At 31.8% G+C, this 23,050-nt stretch overlaps 1 protein-coding gene and 1 long non-coding RNA gene across 2 annotated transcripts; one reads left to right on the top strand and one right to left on the bottom strand.

Annotated features, from left to right (window-relative positions):
- The first annotated feature begins 177 nt into the window (after positions 1 to 177).
- Positions 178 to 3,767, top strand: LOC121172784 (uncharacterized). Its single transcript, XR_005886430.1, has 3 exons — positions 178 to 1,034; positions 2,381 to 2,417; positions 3,462 to 3,767. It is a non-coding gene; the product is annotated as an uncharacterized lncRNA (long non-coding RNA).
- On the bottom strand, positions 2,641 to 9,257 carry LOC100794723 (protein NRT1/ PTR FAMILY 4.6). Its single transcript, XM_006573023.3, has 5 exons — positions 9,118 to 9,257; positions 8,910 to 9,018; positions 8,321 to 8,538; positions 4,263 to 4,694; positions 2,641 to 3,907 (listed from the first exon to the last, which is right to left on the bottom strand). The coding sequence occupies exons 1-5, from the start codon at positions 9,118 to 9,120 to the stop codon at positions 2,930 to 2,932; spliced, it is 1,740 nt and encodes a 579-aa protein (XP_006573086.1). The 5' UTR covers positions 9,121 to 9,257; the 3' UTR covers positions 2,641 to 2,929.
- Between the last annotated feature and the right edge of the window lie 13,793 nt (positions 9,258 to 23,050).

Raw genomic sequence — 23,050 nt, 5'->3', positions numbered from 1 at the left:
TTATTTATTATTAGTGAGTTTTATTTTATGTGATCAAATTAAATTAGTTTGTTAGATTATTAAATAAGATGATATGGGTCTAAATGAGTAGATATTAGTCAAAATTAGTAGATGTTAGTGTTAATGCATTAAGAGTTAATGAGAATCCTATTAAGTTAATAAAGATTATGATCTCCAATATATTGAATCATGAAACTCATTCTCTCTTCTCCTCATCTGAGTTAAGAACTCAATAAGCTTCTACAATTCCGTAATGGATCCTAAGAAGAATCATAGATCACCAATCACCTACAAATTTATATATTTTTTCTATTCTTAAAAACCAAATATGTTATAAACCCCAAAAGCTTTCAGTCATTGTTCTAGGTTAGAATTGTTCCTTTTAGCTTACCCAAACCTTGTCACCTCCTGAACCGCCACAATATCCAACACCAATAGCATCTGGTTCACCTTGTACCATTAGGAAGCAGAATCATATCAGGCATAACCCTAGGAATCGGCATAACTTCCATAACCCATGTAGGATTCTCATCCGTCATGGGATGAGAGTTGCGGAGGATTCTGTTTTTGGTGTAGTCGAAGAGGATGGAGTTGCGGTTGGCGAAGATGAAGAGGTTGCCGTCGGGGAGGAGGTGCAAGAAAGGGTAAAGATTGTTCTCCTCGCCGCTGTTGGGGTCGCGGGTGAGTTTCAAGAACCGGAGGAACCAAAACAACGCCGCCGCAGCAGCCGCCGAAGATGATTTTGCCGTTGGGGAGGATCTGATTTGAGGCGTACCAGCGGTCGCGGGGATTGAAGCAGCAGCGGTGGCCAGAGAGGGAGATGTTGGAGGGGCCGAAGTCGGTGCGGTCGAAGATCACTACCTTCTTGTCGTACATTACTTGCATGTGCATGGCGGAGATGCCTATGCTGCGTTGCAGCTGAACCCAGTGGCCACCGGTGGTGCTTGTTGTTCCCTCTTGAAGTGTCACGGTGAATTGGAGAAGAAGAAGGAAGAACGATGAGACGTTCTTGATCTTGAACTCCATTGTAAGAAGTAAGTGCTTATATGATCGTGTGTTTTCATTTCCCCTACAATTATTGTGTGTATAATAGAAGGCCAACCTAGAGGACAGGTGAAGAACAAGAAAAAGAGATCACGAATTTAAATCCTTCTATTAATAACTACTAATAACTACTTAACAACTACTAATATTTATCTATCAAAAGAAAAACAAAACTTAGATTGTAGGATGCGTGCTTAAGGAAGTGGGTTATGTTCCTACGTTGCAAAGTTAATCTTTACTTTTTTTTTTGTTGTATTTTCTGCTGTTATGTTCTTTTATATGGTCACATTCGCGTATTATCTCACTCTTTGCTCTCTCTATTTTTTTTTTTATACTGTCCCTCTCAGTTGAATTTATTGTGGATATTGAGTTTGTTGTGTAATAAAGAAAAAAGCAAGCGGCAATGCCACTCTGCTCGTGAGGGAAAAGGGGGTGCCAAGGCTTTGCGGTTTTGGGAGGACACATATAATACTTTGGAAAATGATAGTTGATACGATTAGAGAGACAGAATAACAATGAATATTGCCAACATATTGAAAAATGCATTGCCAACATCTACTCATTCATGCGTAAGTTAGCGTTTTCTACTAACATTAGAAAATAGATTTTGAACCTTGTTAGACCATGATGCATATATATATATATATATATGGTATAACTAACATGTTCTTTTCACTTGACTTAATCAACTCAATGTCTTGAAATGTGTGTACGTGAAACGGAATCCAGTGAAGTTATATGAAAGCATAGATCCCTCTTTAAACACTAAGTGATGAGAGACCCAATTCATTTACATCAAAAACTTAAATAACGAATATTTATCATTATAATTAAAATAACAGAATGTTAATTTTCATAAATAATTAAATAATGCTAAATTAAGGACAATCTAATGTTTTACACATTTTTTTGGACTCAAAATTTCTATTTACTACAAAAACTTTAAATATGATAATTACCTCTTTTTATTTTTATTTTTTAATTACTATGCCAAATGATGCGGGTTTTATATTATGTGTTTTTTTTTTAACTTGGTGAGAGTATTATGTTTTCTATAAAAGTAGCGTTCAATAAATTTTAAAGTTCGTCTGAATTTTATGTTCTATAACGATATGGAATCCTCTTTAGTCATTGATGAAGTGGAAAAACTCTTATGTTTTATCCCTCCGATGAATATGTTTTACTTTTATTTTATGTAAATCAAAACAATTCTATTATAAACTACTTATCCTTTATGTATACCAAGACTTAGTATGTACCCCTCTTATTACATTTTTTGTTCAACGTTATTTTATAAAGATGCAACAACTGAATTAATCTTTTTTTTTCTTTTCAGAACCTCTTCGAATTATCTGTTTTGGTGCAAAAGAAAGGTGATATTGCTTATTTATATGTGCGAGTTTGTGTTTATGATAAAAGATGTCGTTTGTTTTTAATTTTTTTAATCCGTTTACTTCTTTTTATTAAGGGTCTGAATTGTGTGTTCTACTTTTCACATTGTTGTAATGGTTTATTCATATGGTTGATCTCGTTTATTTGGTTGTGTCGTTCCATTTTCACATCGTGTACAGATTAATAAATCGTCCCAAACACAAGTTGAATAAAAATCATTTTGCTCTCACTCTATTGATTGATAAACGAAAGAGTTACAATGATTACACATGATGCTATATCACTATTTTTGTTTCTTTTTCCTGTGCTGTTTCTATTCTATTATTCTAGCATATATATATAAGATATCCCAATGTTATTTGAATTGGGGGGGTAAATGCTGTGCACCCTGCTGAACACAACTTCAATACAAGACTTGCATGGCCAAAATTTGATCGATGAACTCTTGAAAATGCTCAATTAAACCATATGAAAAATTTTCCCCTTTGCTTCATTAACTAGTAGTACCTGTCCCTCTATATTTGTACCTGGTGGCCCAATACAGGTAGTGTAGGAAGTTCAACCCACTTAGCACACACATGAGCCAATAGAACTTCTCTAGGTGATAGTGGTTAAAGTTGGCACCAGATAGCCATGGTTTGTGGGTGCCATTTCCAGTGACACTGTTTACTATAGACACAATCACTGAACTTAGGTAGTACCCCATTGCCAAAGAGGCCCATGAAAGAGATGTGGCCAATGATCTCATCCTTATTGGTGCTTCTGAAAAGAAAAATTCCAACAATCCTGCCAAGGTGAAAAGATCAGCAGATCCAAGGAACAAGTACTGAAAAGCAATCCACAAGAATGTGATAGGTAGTGGTTTGGTAGGATAATCAAGTAGGCCTGAGTGAGTGGCCACTCTTTTCCTTTTGATTTCAACAAGAGCAGCCACTGCCATTGCAACTATGGAGAGCACTAATCCAAAACCAATCCTTTGGAGGTGTGTGATTCCCATTTCTGATTTGGTTGCTTTCCTTGTGTAGGGGATGATAATGTGGTCATAAATTGGTGCTAGGATCATGATGAATACCACTGGGAAAACTGGTAACGAAGACGGTGGAACCTTGAGGGAACCAAGCTTGGTATCCATAGTGGCAGCTTGTTCAACAGAGAATGTGGACAACTGAGCTAGGCAACAGTTGAGGATGATGGTGCATCCAAATATGGGTAGCACTTTCAATACTACCTTTACATCTTCTACTTGCTGTACAGTGCATTCTAGTGATGAATACCTTGGCTTGTTTGTAACTGCTTTGTTGAGAAACTTGAGGTGGCTCGTTGGGGTTTCAGCTATTGTGCTTGCTTTTGCAGTTTCTAGTTTTGATTCCATTCTACCTGAGTGTGGATTAGAAGGGCTTGAAGCCATATTTACCACAGCACTGCTAGTGTTTTTGTAGGTGCAGATATTCAGTAAAGCAGCAACCAAAACCTGCTCAAATTTAAAGCAAGAATCACATACCATGCTAAATTAGTCAGAGGGCGATATAAGGCAACAATGGAAGAAAAAAATGAAAAATTCACTTATCTTATAGGAGTAAATAATATATGTACTAACAGTGTAAAAAGATTTTCCATTGTCATCCAAATACAATTTGTTATATATGGTAATTGTGTTAACTTTTATATAATCATTTTAAAAGTCATACCTATGTTAATTTCTGATTTCCGATTTATTGACGCTGTAAAACTTTTTATATTGATAGTATATAGAAATTAAATTAAATTAAACTCTTCTTATAAAGTAAGCAGATAGCTTAAGTAGAGGTTGGTGTAATGAAAGTTACCTTTAAAATGGTTGTAAGTGGACTTCCTGAAGGGATCTTGTTCTTGTAAGTAGCTGAACCAGCCAAGAACACTGGGATAGACACAAATATGCTAATAGTAGATATTGCAAAACCCCATTGCCACCCTTTGTTGTCTTCAATCCACACCACAAAAGTAACTGCAATAAGGGCACCACATGATAGGCAGAAGACAAAGTAGTTGAAGAAGGTTGATCTCTGCTTCCTCCCAGATGGAGTGGTTTCATCAAATTGCTCACCACCATGTGCTGGCAGTGACCCTTTGATTCCTCCAACCCCTAGAGCCACCAGATAGAGGCCAATGAACAACATTGCTGCTTTGCTATCATTAACTTCTTGACATGGGGTGTCTAAGTCACACTTTGGTGGTTTTAATGAAGGATCACGAGCTTGGATGGTGAGTACAATCAGACCCTGCACAAAAAATCCATGTTCCTTAGCCATGTCACATTTTTTGCAATATAACAAAGCAGAAAAAAAAATGAAAAATGTCTCAACTCTAAACCCCTTTAGTTGTTTTAGTTTCTACATGCAACATCCCTGATAAAATCTCAGTTCACAGTTTCACAACTCAAAAGAAGGATTTTTCAAACAATACCAAGAGTATTTTCTATAAGAAACAATCATATTTGAATAAGAACATTCATATTTACGATAAGATTAGCTCGTGACAGAATTTTGTTTTTCATATAGAGCACTCATATCATTAACTCTAATCCTACTAAATATTAATGACTCATTTGTTTTAAAGACATGTAAACTTGATTTTGTTAGAATTAATTTTATACCATTAAAAGTAATTGAGATGTATGCCAAAATTAATTGCAAATACAAATTTTAATTTCAAACGTGTGTTACAGTTAAAGAAATTGATTTTAGGTGTAAAAGGATCAGACCCAAATAGGATTAGCTACATGAATTAAAAGACCTTAGTGGTTAGTCACATTATTATGCTTTCTCCCTAACCAACTCTTCATCTTTTATGGGCCATTGATCTGGAAAAGGGCTTTTATAGCAGGCCCAAACTAGTTGCAGCACCGCATCCGTTGCTTCGTACACTCTTTTAGAAATAGTTTTTTGACCTTTGCAGGAAGCAATGACCAACCCTCCAAGTCCAAGTTTGTCCCAATTCATGGGCCCAATTTAATGTACAACACAACACAAAAGCTGCAAGAAAATATCATCTGGTGGGTACCACTTCCAAATGTTAGACATCAATGCACATGGCATGGGCATTGCCTTGATCACATTAGTGACACCTACCAATCTTTTTCTAACCCTTATTTCCCTTTGTTTTTGCTCAGATAACGAAAGCAAACCAATAAAATATCACAAATTTGCCAGCGGATATGCTTTTGGACTACTACATAACAAATATAAGTGTGCCTAGTGCCTACCATATTTCCTTGAATATTTGACCAACAATAAAGAATGGTATAGTACTATACACAAAAGTGTTCAACATAAAACAGGGTCCTAGGTCACGTGTCTATGCCTCCATCCCCACCTCAGTGTCTAGACCTTGCACGGACAAGGACGTATTATAATCCACTATTAACATTTATGAAATGTCACTTGTGCTATGTTGGCTTTTTGAGTAAGTTTTAATTATGTGAAAGGGTGGTGGTGATAATGGATCATCCAAATGACAACCACACACGTGGTTCACAAACTTTCTTTGCTAAAGAAAAACTATTATGTATAATACGCGAACTTGCCATATATGTGCCTTTACGACTTCTAGAATCTAGAATATGTAGATTTTAGAAAAGAAAACCTTCTAGAATAAAAAAAACAAAGACATGAAGACAAGGTGTTCATTATGAAAAATCTTTTACCACAAAGATTTTCAAGGACCATGCACTGCTAGAGGTAGTAATGGCACTTATTAGCTAGGTTGGACATGATATATACCAACCAAATACCAATGAAAAAAATATTGAATCAATTACAAGGTGTTACTAAGTAGTGCATGCTCCTTAATGTGCATGGTTTTATTTTTCTAAGGAATTTGCTGACGAATTCGCGAGCTGAGCTGTTGAGGCTTTTGAGCACACGTTACAAATTCTTATTCTTATTCACTTGGCTACTATTAAGCTGTTCCCAAATAATAGAGTGAAGTGAAAATGATGTCTTACTTAATTTGAACTCACAGATGTTATTGTCCTGAGTTCATGTATTTAAATGGTTAATTGTTCTGTGGAATGCTAATGAGCGTTGACTCAATATTCCTATTTTTTTCATTCTTTATTACTCCTTCTGGTTTTTATATATATTTTTCTATTTCATCAAATATTTCTATTTATCTGTCTATTAAAAATTTTAAACAATATTAATTAGTGTATTTTTAACTATATTCTTATCTCTATTTAATTTTTAGATAATTTTTTTATAAATCATTTAAAAATAATTAGGAGACGAGGATGAGTTGTACAACAGCTACTCTGAGTAAGTAAGTGATGACGATGACACGTAATAGTATGGGCGAGATTTGAGGAGCCAAAACGACAAAAGTAGATGCACTAAACAAAGGGGTCCTTGGCACTAGAGGAAATTAAATACGTTGCATGAAAAATAATACGTGGGTCCTCTTTTATTTAATAAATTAATTAAAGATATGCTAACAAGTCTTTTAAAGATACTTTTTAAAAGAATCAAGATAATATAAAATTACTTCATACGTTAAAAAATTCATTTTCTATTTAATAGTTTTTAAAATAAAACACTCTTTAGACTTTAACCTTTATAATTAATTAATTAATTAAGCATTCTATATCATGTATATATATAATTTATCTTCTCACACCTTTACTTCATGTAACACCAAAAAATCATATTATATAGAAAGACAAAATCTCCTCCCACCAACATTATTTTATCTCCTCCACTCCATTAAGCAAAAGGATAAAGTCGTCGGACACTAACAGCCATATTATGTGCCCTTCCCATTTAAATGATGTATGTTGTTAGATGCTGACCACAAGATCAATTATATAATTATGTGCACCATGCTCATGCATTACTTTTTTTCTTCTCTCAGCTACTCTGTTTCTTCCCTGGCCACCACTAAGATTGTGAGTTCAAGGTTATAACTTATAACATATGCTAGTAGACATATTTTCTAGTGATATTTTTAATTGGGATCAAATGAGAAGAGACATAAACCTATGTAAATGATTGTGTATCTTTTTCCTCTCCCCCATTTTGTGCCCCAAATTAATAAATATTCTTGACTTGGTCTGTTTGTTGACTTGTATCTGAGTGGGCATTAATTCATGCAATTCATATCACAAGGTTTTGTTAGACCACAAGTGGGAGAGGGAATTGCAACAAAAGAACAAGAATCCAGGGTTGGATAAGTGCTTTTAATAGCATTCACATTTTCAATTCTTCGATGAGAATTTGATTAATTGCACCATTTGATTCAACCCTACCCTCCAAGTTGCAAACCTTTGCAACTGACTCTTATTCCGGTAGACACGTCACATCCTTTTGCCGGACACGTGTTCCTAGAGTCACCCATAAAAAAAAATTGAAAATCTCTTCTTTTTTTATGTAATTATTCTCCTATATAATAACTAATTAAATAAATTTTATCTATTTAAAATTTGTTAAGAAAGAGAGAAACACAAAATTCGATATCCCTTTTCACTAAGCCACATAACATGGAAATAGAAAAACAATAAGTGCAAAAGCTAAAGTTATAAAAAAAACAATGATACACAAATATTTTTTTTTAAACACTTTATCAACCTCTTTTATTTTTTTTATCTCTCTGTATTACATAGTAAATCCTATTATATTTATATTTTTCTCTAAATTTTCTCTCTTTTAAGGTGTTGAATAGGTTAATGAAATTTTGTTTAAAAAAAGGTAATTAACTTAGTACGTAGGTTGGAGGCTTTGAATTGAGAGTTAGTGAGAGAAAGTCACACACAAACACACACAAAGCATAAAAAGTGATATCATCATTAATTACATGGAGAAAACAAGCTAGAGTAGTGTACTAAATTAATAATATATGCATTGCGGTGGCTTACCAGGAACTCAATAACTGCACTTATTAGATAGACACGATAAGAGGTGAAAAAAGCATCGGATAAGAAACCACCGAGGAGGGCAAGAATAAAGGCCGTTCCCATGAAATTGGTGACATTATTTGCAGACTTTGAAGGTGACATGTGCATGTAATGCCTCAGGTACAACACCAAGTTGCTAGCATTGGCCAAAAACGCCAGATTCTCCAATATCTCCGCCACTAAAATTAACAAAACACAACACAACAACCTCGGAAATCAATACTTGACATATCACAATGAATTTGTCTCGTACTAGCTATTCAATTATTATGGTATGAAGTATGAACATCTTATATGTTTATCTTAAACTACTTTTTCTTCTTCTTTAACATTAAGAAAAAGGACTTGGGTCGAAAGTCAAAACCGAATTTAGTTGTGGAGAATTTAAAAAATATGCATGAAAATTTAGGTTTGATTCTCAATTTGGTCATTGTACATGAAAAAGAAATCGAGACAGCATTGAATTTGGCTTAAGATACTCCAATAGTATGTGTGTGAAAATGATTTTATTTTTTGTTGAAAAAGAAAAAAAAATGATTTTGAGACTGACCCAGAACGAAGGAGGCTGCAAGCATGCCTCCATGGCGTCCTCTAAGAGCAGGCTTGTTCCTCCAATCCACATACCCTTCCCATGTGCTAACTTGTGGAGCTTCTAGTTCCTGCAAAAATTTTATTTGGTGTGAAATATTAATATAACACTACTCTTTTAGAGTAAAAAGGAGGGAGAAATTGAGAGAAAACTCAATTATCCAACCCACCATGGTGGTTAGATTAGTTTGGATCTGAGACAGGTTCTGATGGTTAGGACTTAGGGGATAAAGAGTGATGACTGTGGGTGATATTTATAGGGGAGGTATAGCGAGCTAGCTAGGAAGACTCCCAAGTTGGGGCATAATGGTCATCACGCACCACACCATTACCATTGAAATTGACTTTAATCCTTCTTTTCACATTATTTTTTTATTTCTTGATAAATGTGCTTTTATTTGTTTATTGTAGTATATAATAATGTTTAATTTAATCTTCGATTTTAAATAACGTATTACAATGTGACGTCATTAGCGTAGGTAATATGATACTTTACCTTGCACAATCTTTTAATAGACTTACTTGTTAATACGTTAACACGTTTTTGTGTTATACTTAGTTACTTACTTTATGTATAGTACAAGATTTAAATAAATTAAAGTTATTAACGAGTTTATCAAAATACCAATTCAGTAGATATCGTACTTACGTAAATAATTATTAATTATATTAATAAATTGTGTTGATAATTTAAGAATAAATTGATAGAAGAATTTTATTTTTCAATTATACAATTAAAAAATGCGACCATAATAAAAAAAATCATTAAAAATTCAAAATCACGCATTACCAAATTAAAAATATAATTTTAAAATTTGTTTTATCTTTCACCTCCGGTCTTTTTCTTTCCCTCGTCTTATTAATATAAATGTATATGTTATACATTTGGTAATGCATAAATATATTTTCTCTTGTACGAATACTTCCAAGGTCGATTAAGCATTAAAATCAGAAAAATGTTTTTTAAACGTTAAATGTTTGTTTTTTTTATACATTTGGTATTAATATAAAGTTATTATTATTATTATTATTATTATTATTATTATTATTATTATTATTATTATTATTATTATTATTATTATTATTATTATTATTATTATTATTATTATTATCATCATCATCATCATCATCATCATCATCATCATCATCATCATCATCATCATCATCATCATATGTTGTGAAAATATAAAATTCATCTTATTAAATACTTTAAATTCTTTCATATATAATATGGAGAGAAGTGATTAAAAAATAAAAACTGAAAAATTAAATATAACGTTAATTTAATGTTACCAATACAACTCACTTGATTTCTAATAAAAATTTATTTATTGATTTCTTATCGACTAATCGCATAAATATTTTAATTTTCTTTTTAATAAGAAATTTTTATTTTTACCTTTTTATCTCATCTCATGAATATACATTAGAAAAATCATATCATTAACAACTTAAATAGCTAAACAATATTTTGGCTGAATAATCATCTTAGTCCTCAACATTGTGAAACAATATCAATTTAACCTAAAAAATTATTAAAATATCAAAATAATTCCTGATATTAATTGAAATAATATGTCTTTATACTGGATTCTAAAAAGTGAGAAGTCGGTTTTAAGATAATTTTCAGACAAATGTCTTTTTTTTTAAGAACACATTTTAACTATAATTTTTTCAAAAAGAAAACACATATAAATCAAACGATATATGTGAGACTAAAATCTTGTACATTCATTTAACTGAATAAATGTCAGATGGGTATTCTTTTCATACCCACTTATCTTCTCCATCTTGTAAGATAAATAAATTTATATAAATTCAGAACACTGACATAACACTTATTTATTGAAGACATAATTAAGAAGATGATAATTGTTTGTGCATAGTGCGATTTCCTGGAACCCAAAAGTCTGACCTTTCTTTGCTAGATCACACACTCTAAATACTAGAGTATTCAATGGACAAACCCTAGAGTGCAACTAAAAATGTAACAACAAAAGGGATCTAATCTTGCTATTTATTAACCCTAGGCACTTTCCATTATAAGCCTAATGATTAGGCCTACACTATTTTCCTACACTGATCAGAATTAGGTGTCTAAAGCCCGTAAACCATCAATCACATTATTAATGAGCTTAAGTATTATCAAAGGAATCATAATATTAGCTCATTTTTGACGAAACTAAATATTCAATTATTGTATCCCACAAGAGTTAATAAGAAAATTCTAACATTCTTCCATTTAGGCAAAATTAATTGTGTATCTTTAATTTTAAAAACATTTTCGAAAACGAATCTCGAGTTAACAACATACTGTGGCCAAAAAACATATAATCTCAAGATACAACACCTAATTTAAACTCTATCCAACAAAAGCCATGTAACACCGTTTCATGGCAGTAATTACATCCCTTATTGATGTAACACCTTCCATGGTCACACATATTACCAACTTCGTCGACTAGTTATCAATATGGAGTGTAGCAAGAAATGACGTGCCAATGCGATTAAAAAGCCATACTGTCATTTTCTTCGTCAATCCTCAATTTCTCTCAAGTGGTTGAAAGCCAAAGAAATTACATGGTTTAATAAGAAACCATCAGGCCTTAGCTTCAATTCTGGTGTCAATTGTTGGCACAATGATCCTAATGACACTGAGATTTAATATCATTATGGCTTAGCTCCAATTTTAGTGTCGACCATCGGCACAGTGGTCTCAACGACACCGAGCTTTAATAATTTCACATCTAATATACACATACAAAAGGTATCATAATTAAATTCATCGCATCATTTATTCATCAAATCAAATGTAAAATGTCATCAATACATCATTTCCCAAAATTCAAAATAAGGATCCAACAACATGAAAAAGGAAATAACATAAATATAAAGCTCCCACTAACCAAGCATATCAAAAGAACTCACAATGCCCATGTTTTCAACATGTTGTATGAAAACTACAGGCTTGAGTCCCTTGGTCATGGGATCAACCAACATGGAATCTATGTCCACATGCTTTACCACTATGGAACCATCTTTCACAAGATCTCTAATAGTTGGGCACTTTAACTTCAAGTGCTTAGATCCTTTAGAAGTCTTATTATTCTTCGTATAAAACACAACAATGTTGTTATCACATAAAATCCTCAAGGGCCTAGCAATGGAGTCCATAATGCTAAGTCTTGTCATAAGATTCCTCAACCAAACAACATGAGTAACAACAGTAAAACAAACAATGAACTCTGCTTGCATAGTACAAGAGGCAACAAGAGTTTGTTTCTTACTCTTCCATGATATTGCGTCCCCAGCCATCATAAAGATATATCCAGAAGTCGATCTCTTATCATCGAAGTAGCCACCAAGATATGAATTTGTGTACCCCACGACCTCCAAGTTATCAACTCTCCTATACACACATATACTCCTTAGTTTTCTGCGAGTACCTTATTACCTTCTTAGCAACTATCCAATGATCATTCCTAGGGTTCAACTGGTATCTACTAAGAACGCCAACTATGAAAGCAATATTGGGCCCAGTGCATACTTGAGCATACATGAGGCTGCTCAGACCACTCCCAAAAAGTCTATCATTCATCTTTGCTCGCTCAATCTCATTCTTATGACATTGGTTCTTATTGAATTTGTCACCTTTGACAATCGACACATCTCCAGGTTCATAATTCTGTATTGAATCACTCTAAAATTATATTAATATAAGCTTTTTGAGATAACTCTAGTGTATAATGCGATATATTTCTAGAAATCTCAATCCTCGACACAAAAGAGGTTTCACCAAGATCTTTCATGTCAAAAGATCTCATTAACATATGCTTTGTCTCATGCAACATGCCAAGGTCATTAGAAGCCAATAATATATCATCAAAATATACCACAAGGAAGATAAATTTTCTCTTGCTAACCCTAAGGTATATGCACTGATTAACCTTATTCTCCTTAAATACCATAGAAGTCACAACTTCATCAAATTTTAGGTACCACTATCTAGAAGCTTGTTTCAAGCCACAAATCGACCTCTTTAGTTTACATACAAAGTCCTTATTACTACTAATACAGAAACCTTCAGGTTGCTACATGTATATTGTCTCACTTAAATCACTATTTAGAAAAGTTGTCTTCACATTCATTTGGTGCAATTCCAAATCGAAGTGAGCTTTGAGGGTCATAATGATTCTAAAGGAATCCTTTGTCGATATAGGCGAAAATGTCTCTTTAAAGTCAACACCCTCATTTTGCATAAAACCCTTTTCCACTAATCTAGCCTTAAATTTCTTAATGTTACCATTTGAGTCCTTCTTTGTCTTGAAGACCCATTTACAATCGATTGCATTACAATTCTCAAGCAAATCAACTAGCTCCCATATGCCATTAACTATCATAGATTGCATGTCTTCATTCATTGCATGCTTCCACATTTCTGACTAAAGGCATGAAACAACTTCTTGATAGCTCTTTGGATCAACAATATCTCCAATGTCATATGAATACTCACTAAGATAGACTTGAAAGTCACCACCAATAGCAGGTCTCATTTTCTAGTTGACCTCCTTAAAGGAACCTATAGAACTTGCTCAACTGGTTGTGCATTCTCACCCATAGTAGGAGGATCAAGTATATCATTAGTCTGAGAGTTAACCACTTCTCCAATTGCAACTATGGTCTCAACTGAAAAATTAGGACCCTAGTCTCAATTGGGATGATCTGAACCCCAGTCTTAATCGAAACAAAACTCGAAACACTAACAACCGGAATAGGTAGAGGCAGAGAAATAGTCTTAGGTGACTCGACATCAATCTCATTAGATGGAATAACAAGGTCCACCACATCAAGCTCCAAAAACTTAGCATTCATGGACTCTACTATTTTGTTCCTTTTATCAGGACAAAAGAACCTATATCCTTTAGTTCGATCTGGATATCCAACAAAAAAACAACGACTCATCTTGGGGTTTGTCTTTTTCTACAAGGGATTATAAATTTTTACCTCGGCAGGGCAACCCTAGACTCGAAGATGGTTCAGGCTAGGTTTTCTTTCTATCCAAAGTTCAAAATGAGTTTTGGGAACAAATTTATTGGGAACTCTATTCAGGATGTAAATGGTTGTTTTCAAGGCTTCTCCCTATAGAAATTCTTGCAAGTTGCATCTACTCATCATGTTTCTCATCATATCTTTAAGTGTCTTGTTATGCCTTTTGACTACACCATTTTATTTAGGAGTCCCAAGCATGGTGTATTGTGGAGCAATTCCACAATCCTACAAGTGTAAGGCGAATGGTCCTATATGTTGGCATGTGCTACCATATTTACCATAATGCTCTCCACCACGATCGGACCTTACAATCTTGATAATTTTTTCCAACTACTTTTCCACTTCGGTTTTAAATATTTTGAACTTTTCAAGTGCTTTAAATTTTTCTTTAATCAAGTAAAGATAACCATATCGAGAAAAATCATCAATGAATGTAATTAAAAATTTGTTAACACAAATTGCAAGAGTTAGGGTCCCCACTAATGTCTATATGAATGACCTCTAAGAGATCTGAACTTCTAGTTGCACCTTTCTTTTTGGTTCTAGTAAACTTTCCCTTTATACAACCCACACAAGTACCCAAGTCATCTAAATTCAAGGAGGGTAGAATATTTGTCTTTGTCAATCTCTTAACCATTTCCCTAGAAATATGACCTAAGCGGTTGTACCACAACATAAGGGATTTTTCTTCAAATGTAGACCTTTTAGCAACAGAATTCTCAACAACTAAAGATGAAGAAGTATTATCATAATCCAAAGACAATTTATATAAACCATCCACTAAAGATCCATAACCAATAATTTAGGAGTTCAACATCAGATTTATTTTCCTATCACCAAAAGAAAAACTAAAACCAAGTTTGTCTAAACAAGAAATAAAAATCTAATTTCTCCTAAAAAAAGGCACAACAAAGGTATCTTTCAAAACCAAATCAAATCTAGATGCTAAAATTAGGCTAACGTCTCCCACTTTCTCTACGCATACTTCAAGATCATTTCCTACTCTTAGCTTGCTTTCCTTCAAATTTCTAAAGCCCTGAAAAGATAGAACAATATGGGTTATGGAACCACTATCAAGCCACCAAGACTCTATAAGAACATCAACTAGATTAGACTCAAGACAAATAAAAGCTAAGTTATTACCTCTTGATTTTTGCTTATTCTCTAGCCAAGCCTTGAACTTTCCACAGTCAATTTTCTTATGCCCTTTCTCCTTTCACCAAATACCTTTCTTAAAGATAGCTAACCTAGAACCTCCTTGATTGTGGTGCTGACCCTTACCTGGTTTCCCTAAACCTTGATATCTATAAGAAGTATTAGATGCACTCTTTGTTTTTTTCCAGTGTCCCTTGCCAGAAGTAGGTTTGCCATGGACTGATAATAGGGCTATGTCAATCTTTTTCTTTCTTGAGTTTCTCTTCTTCGACAACACACTCGGTAGTAAGGTCATTCACATTCCATTTTTCACTAATGGTATTGTGGGCAATTTTAATTTGTGTGAAATCAATGAGTAGGCTATTTAAGGTATGTTTAACTTTGAATTTTTCATTAAGGTCAATTTGGTGAGATTTGAGCTTAGTTTGGATGTGAACCATCTTCATAATGAATTCCCCCATGCCCCTAACATGATCATATCTCATGTCTGTTAACTGCTTCATCAGACATCTAGACTTAGCATTATTAGATGCCTGATACCTCTCTCTAACTCTTGAGTTTTCACTTTCTCTAGCAGACCACTCAAAAGATGTTCAGAGACGGTCCTCTTGATAGCAATCAAACTCAACTTATCAGACCTCTCCCACTTAGTCAATAGTTTCTTTTGTTTAGGTGTGCTCTCTGAATTGATCACAGGCTTACTCTCACGTAAAGCTAAATCAAGATCCAAAAATTCCAAAGAGAATTTCAGATCTTGCTTCCAAATGTGGTAATTTGATCCATTCAAGATCTCAATGGAAGCATAACAATTGTTCATAGAAAAGTTCACTGGTAAGTCAAAATAAGAATGCATTAGGACATATTATATGAAAAGATATAGCTAAGAAAAGGAAAGAGCTATCAATGTAAGGTTAGTAAATAGCATATTCCCCTTTAGGCAAAATGCACAAACCAAGGTTACAACCCAAGTCAATACCTCAGATGGATTAATCGATGAGCATACACAAGTTCCAGGAAATTGTCCCCTTTGGACAAACAAATCCCTAAACTTGGTGCATTCTCCAATAACTCCATTTATTCTTAAGTATCAACCTAAACATACAACAACCCCTTTTGGGCACGAAATTGCATGCAAAGATTGAAAACATTCCTCAAATTATAAAAACTTTCAATGAATCAATATAAGTGGTATCACTTTGACGATAACAACTTATAATAATCTATGAAAATTCTCATACAAGAATCAATTTTCTCTTGTCCAAAACTATGATCCAAAACCATGATCCAATCAACAGACAAATACATTAAAAAAAAAAAACATCCTTACTAATTCATAAATCAATTAAAAAAACATTACCCATTTTGAGCTTAAACAGTAATATCCATAAATTAAGGTATTCTAACTTTTAAATTCTATCTAGGAAAATATCAAATATTCATAACAACGGAAATAAATAAATTTGAAATAAATTATAAAAGATATATTTCAAATATCAATCATAGGTTATGCTATAGTGAATAAAATTATTTTTAAAAAGTTCAACATCAATTACTAATAGCGTATTAAAAAAAACAATTGTCATGAAATAAACTAATATTACATTAGAGCATGACAATTTGCTTGATTAAAAAATAAAATAAAATAATCAACGTAACATAATATTCTAAATTGAATGGAGACTAAACTTCAAAAGCAATCCCGCAAATAGCAGGAGCGAATTAAATCCTTTAAATTAAAGATAAAATTCAAATCCATTCAATAAAATTAAGCCATTGAACCTGTGCAATTATTAGAATACACAAATCACTGAATTTCAAACCTGATCCAATAATTGTAATCTATCAACCAATCAAATAAAATCAGGTATTATAATTATAACAATTAACAACAATTACCTTTTAACCTGAATGCTCATTCAGTATTATTGACCATTAACCAAGTGATAGTTACTAACAATGAGAATTGAAAAACTCATCGCCCCCAGTCCAACTCAACAATCCAGGAAAAAAAATTCACGCATAGCCAATTAACATAATTGCAAATCAAATGAAGAGCTCGCATAACAGTGATAGGTAAGCATGTAAAACAAACATTACAACAATAACACTTTACAATTAATAATTATCGCATCATTTTAACAATTGAAACCCAGTAGCACAGCCCAACAATTGAAATACGGGTGGGTGAATTGCAATCTGGTCAATGAAAATCTTGTTGAATTTTCATTAAATAAAAAAAGCAACCTCTCACGGCGTAATCATATTATAATCTATCAGGTACTAAATCATATAAAATTGGCTTTGATACCAAACGAAAGATAAATAAATTTACCAACAACAAATTTATCTGAAGTTAGAATATCGACATAACTTGTTGAAGATATGATTAAGAAGATAAGAATTGTTTGTGCATAATGCGATCTTTTGAAACCCAAAAACCTGATCTTCTTTTGCCTGATTACACATTTTAAATTTTAAAGTTTGTAATGAGACAAGTCCTAGAGAACAATTAATAACACGATGACAAAAGGAATTAATTGTATTATTTATTAACTTTAGATACCTCCCCTTAGGGACCTAATGATTAGACGCATATTATTTTCTCACACCGATCAGAATTAGGTAATCAAAGCTCATAAATTATTAATCACATTATTAATATTAATTTTATACTCACTTATGTTGTTGGTTAAAATATATTAAAAATTATTTCATTCATACTTAAATAAGGTTAGACATATGAGTTAAAATTTATGTATATTTCAGTTTATCAAATTAACTTGGGCATTTTTTTTAATTATATTTGAGTACAAAAGAGTATTTAATTATAAATGATGTTTATTAAATATATAGTAAAACTCACAATTTTATTATTGTCAACAAATTTCAATTAAAAATGTATATATAAGAGAGTATGTTGTTTGTTTTTATCAGCAAATTAATGATATATTTTATAAAAACTGTACCAGAAGTGCCAAGATGAATACAAGAGTTACTAAAGCATTAACAAAGAGAAAGAGACTATGTTGTTAAGTTACGCTGTTAAATACGTTTCTCGATCACTTAATTTTTTTGAAATTTAATTATTCCAATGTTAGATTGCATCATTAATTAGGAAATTAATTTTACACTAGTATGATAATTGAATATTTGATTCTATTTTTAAATAATTTTACAGTTGAAGTAGACTACTCTTCCCACCAAAAGTAAGGAGTGTCAGATCCACGCTGAAAATCTAAAGGAGGGCAAGATTGCAACAATTGATAGACAAATATTGCATTGTTTGACCAAAGACCGAAAACTTAAATGCGTGGAAACTAAAAAGACTTTTAAAATGAACTGGTCTTAAAATGAATAAATATCTTTGTATTTTTTAATTAATAAAAATATAATATGCTTCAAATTAAATTATTAGTTGATACACTTTGTTTTAAAGATAAATCACTTTAGAAGAATTTCGTTCCTTAATTATATGATGATGGTTGATATTCACCTTTCTATTTGTAGCATGCAATCTTTTACTCTATGGCAATTGATGGGGGAAAAATATCTGCTTCTCTTTTGATCTTCCCTTTATTTCTAAATTTGGATTGTGATATAATTAAGTCACCCTTCAATAATAATAAAAAATTGATCCCTCTATCTCCGGTAACACTCGTGGCAGCATCATCACATAGGTAAATTAAAGTCGTCCTACCCCTCAGGAAATTGATAGTATGTTCATTCAACACAAAACTGTGCACTCATGTATACGCATGCATCACTTATTGTGTCCCTATTGAAATTGATTTATCTGTGCGTCTATTTTCAACTGTTCTTATGTTATTTATGTAGTTGTATTAATATTTAATTTTATGATTTAATTTTAAAATTATGTGATTTTTAAAAAAATACCATAAAAATAACTAGAAAAGAGACATCAGAAAAAATCAGATCCGTCCCTATTAATCGATCAATTGAATTGGTGCAATGTTTTGATTGGTACGTAAAATAAATTTAGGCATGCAGCTTCTTCAGATAGAACGGCCAAATTCGAGAATCTAGGTTGCATAAGGTGGTGGGAGTTTCCAGATAGGTTAGGAAATGTGATTTCTCCATATATGGTTAAGAAATGTGGTTTTTTAATTTTCGGAGTTGATGTATGGAGGATCAATACTGAAGCAATTTCTCCTTTTTAGGACATACCTAACCATTGCGCACTCCTCAATGTACAGCTAGTGACATTAACTGGGTGCCACAAAAGTCTTTATTTAATCAAAGGAAACAAAGATTTTTTTTCCTCACATGAGCTTTAAAATTCATTTGACCCTATCCCTTTATATGTCACAAGTTTTGAAAAATAAACATATTATCCTCACTCAAACCCATCCGTGACCTTTATTTTGTTTTTTTTTGGGTTGAAAACTTATCATATAAATGATGGGCTGTAATTGGATAAATTTTTCTCATAAAATATTTCATGTAGTTTAAAAACCGTATTATCAATTTAATAAATTTTAGAAAAAAAAAAACATTTCTTTTTAGCATGGAGAATAGAACATAATAATTTTACTCATTAAATGATTTGCAACAATTTTTTTTTTACTTACAATTTTTAATTGGTTGTTCGGAAAAGACTTAGTTGCTATGATTAATATTGATTATATAACTTTTCATCATTATAATGATTGAGTTTTATATAAAAATAAAAAAGGAAACTAAGTATTGAGAGAAACAATTCCTCATAAAATGCATGCTAAAATTGTATAATTTAAAATACAAAATTATTGTAAATTATTCTAATAACTCTTAAATTATTTTTAATAAATTCATGCAAGTTTTTTCTCTGAATCTAGCTCGATAATTAAAAAAAAAAGGTTTATACGCGCGTCTTTCTACTAAAAGTAATTACGTCCAAAATTATATGTCATATTTCGAATAATATACGTAATTCATTTTGTAGTTATATAATCAAATGGTAGTTATATTAAAATTCTGAGGAATTTCAATATACATAGCAGATATTAAAGTTCTCTCAGGGTTTTATGTTTTGACTGAAATATGTATTCATAAGAGAATTTTAGAGAAAATCAGCATATAACCTACTGGAAAATAAAAACAACTCGATGTTTGAAATTTATTAAATTAGTGATTATAAGAAGTTTGGATGATATTAAGAGTGATTTTTTTTTTTATACAGATCGAGCACAAATTTTTTTACAGGATAGTTATGTTTAAAGTAGGTAAGATTATAATTAACTAAAAATTCTTCGGCCCAACCACATGTTTATGACTTGAATTTAAGATATTATTTGTTAAGTTAACATAATTTTATGTAAATTAATTCATGTGCTCCATGATACGTAAAGAGAGGAATTCAAACTCTCTTTACAAAAAATTGTACAATGGATTAACAATCTGACGCTTTAATTCCCTTAGTCATCTCTCTCCAATTGAAAAATAAAATTACTTTATTTATGTTATATCACTTGAACAAAAAGAGAAAAAAATAGAGCTTGAAAAAAGAAAGACTTCTTTTTTATCTTATTTTTTTATCTTCTCTTTTTTTGTTTAGATCAATTAAATATTAATTACTTTGGTTTAAGGAAATGAAAAAATGTATTAAAAATTAAATAAATAGAAGCTACAATAAAACAGAGTACTGTCAATACATGCATCGTTTTTTAGTTCAGAGTACATAAAGAGTTGTCTTTCCGTTTGTAGAGTTTCTACACGCAATTACAATACACAATACACTCTATTAACCAACTAATTTTCAAAGTGAAACAATGACTGTTGTTCTGTTCCTTGTGTCACTACTATACTATATACTTAATTCAAATTAAAGCATCCAATGGGGACCAATTAACCAATTTTGTCAAAGTGAAACAATGACATGTTTTTGTTCCTTGTATCTCTAGTATACTATTAATCGTAACTCTAAGCATTCAAGGGATAGATGCTTCAGTAAATTTTAGTTAAGGTTGTAGTCTTGTAGATGCTTAATTTTTAGGTAAGGTTGATTACCATTTGAAAAGACAGGTAAGTGTATTATGCAGTGAACATTGGTACCCTTTTACAATGAACTCGTTGGTGTACATTAGGTATCCCAATAAAAATTTAAATTTACTTACTCTGTTATGCATATTTTTATAATTTTTTAATAATATAGTTATATATTTATATATAATTATGTAATTATTTCATATTTTGTTTTTATAATTATTAAAATATAGAATAATTATAATACAAATTATAACAGAATTAAAAATTATATATTTAACTAAAATATAATTTAATTTTTAAATATGTTTATGTTATTTATTCTTTATTCATTTATATATATTGAATTAAATCTAGTTAATAGTTCCATATATGATTTATTTGAAATATATTAACAAATATTATTTTAAAACATGTGAGATGGGTTCATCCTCCGTGGGCGAATCCGACTAAGAAATTTTTGGATTTTCGAGATATTGGATTCTCATCAAAATTTGTGTTATTCAAGTCGATATTATTGTTTTGGCTTCGTCCAACACTAGTTGTGGGGGTCCTTTCCTCTAAGGTGGAACACTCCCTTATGGATTCATTTTTACATTTCATAGCTTCGGCAAATCGCTTAACTTAGTCCTGTTCTTCTTCGGTGTAAGAGTGCTTGATAAATGAGCTATTATGCATGCTTTCAAGAGTGGTTACTTTTAGACAAACCTTATGGTTGTCTCCAGACCTTACCTTCTTTATTACTGAGTGAGTGATCATTTAGGGACCTTAGTTGGTAATTCGAATTATTTCCCTCTCGATGATGAAGCTTATCTCTCATTGTCTCACTGACCAACCTTTATAAAATCTAATGAAACTCGATAGAGATGAGGTCTGGTTTCATTTTTTCATCCTTACCTTTTATAAATCTGAATCCATTCAACCTTTTGTTGGGTGAGGGGTGGCGATAAAGAAATCCACATCTGACTTGTCCCTTGTCCCTTTGTCATTCTTAAATTTCTAGTACAATTTTATAGTTAATTCAAATATTTATTGTAATTATTTGGGTGCTTTAGTCAACCTATAAGAAATTTCACATAGATTGACAAAAAAGATATTGATGAAATATATATATATATATTAAAATATTTATTGATATTATATTATTATGGAGAACAAAATCCTACCTAGCTAATCTCGATGTCAAAGTAAATGAAATGTTACGTGAACCGAAATTGCAAAATGTTTTTTTTTTAATACAGAAATTCAATATTCTAAGCCTACCATCTCTTTAGACAAAGCCAACTGGCCAAATTAAATCAAAGCATGCCATATTGTGGACAAATTCATAATTCAAAGACGAGCCAATAAGAAATTAATTAATTCTCCACCATAAATAGAGACAAGAGAACTTCGAAGAAAAAGGAAGGGATTTTTCTAACCCCGCAAAAGATGAACAGTGTATTTGGTTGACCATTCCACAACCCTTAAGGTACATTCATTTTGAAGCTCCCTCTCGTACTTCTCCATTGAAAGGCCTCGGAATTCATACTTCTAACAAGCCAAACACACACGAATATATATATTACTATATTACATGTGTGTTATGACCTGCGACTAATAACTAGTTACCAGTAGCATGCTGTCACATCATAAGGTGTGGAAGGCATAAAATGCAGGATTGATTCGAAGTGTTGAGAATATTTGCCGAATCAATAATAATGTTTAATTTTGTAATAAAATATACTTTAATGTATTATTTATTACTAATTTATATATATATATATATATATATATATATATATATATATATATATATATATATTGTTTTATGTTTTAAACAAATAAGTAATAAATGTTTCCTCCGTCCCAAAATCAGTTTACATAATAGCTGTTTCATACGCGTACGCTCTCATTTATAGCTAGACACCAGAAAAC

This window comes from Glycine max, chromosome 1 (assembly GCF_000004515.6).
Source record: "Glycine max cultivar Williams 82 chromosome 1, Glycine_max_v4.0, whole genome shotgun sequence".
Taxonomy (NCBI): domain Eukaryota; kingdom Viridiplantae; phylum Streptophyta; class Magnoliopsida; order Fabales; family Fabaceae; genus Glycine; species Glycine max.
This window is presented reverse-complemented; position numbering and strand designations above follow the sequence as displayed.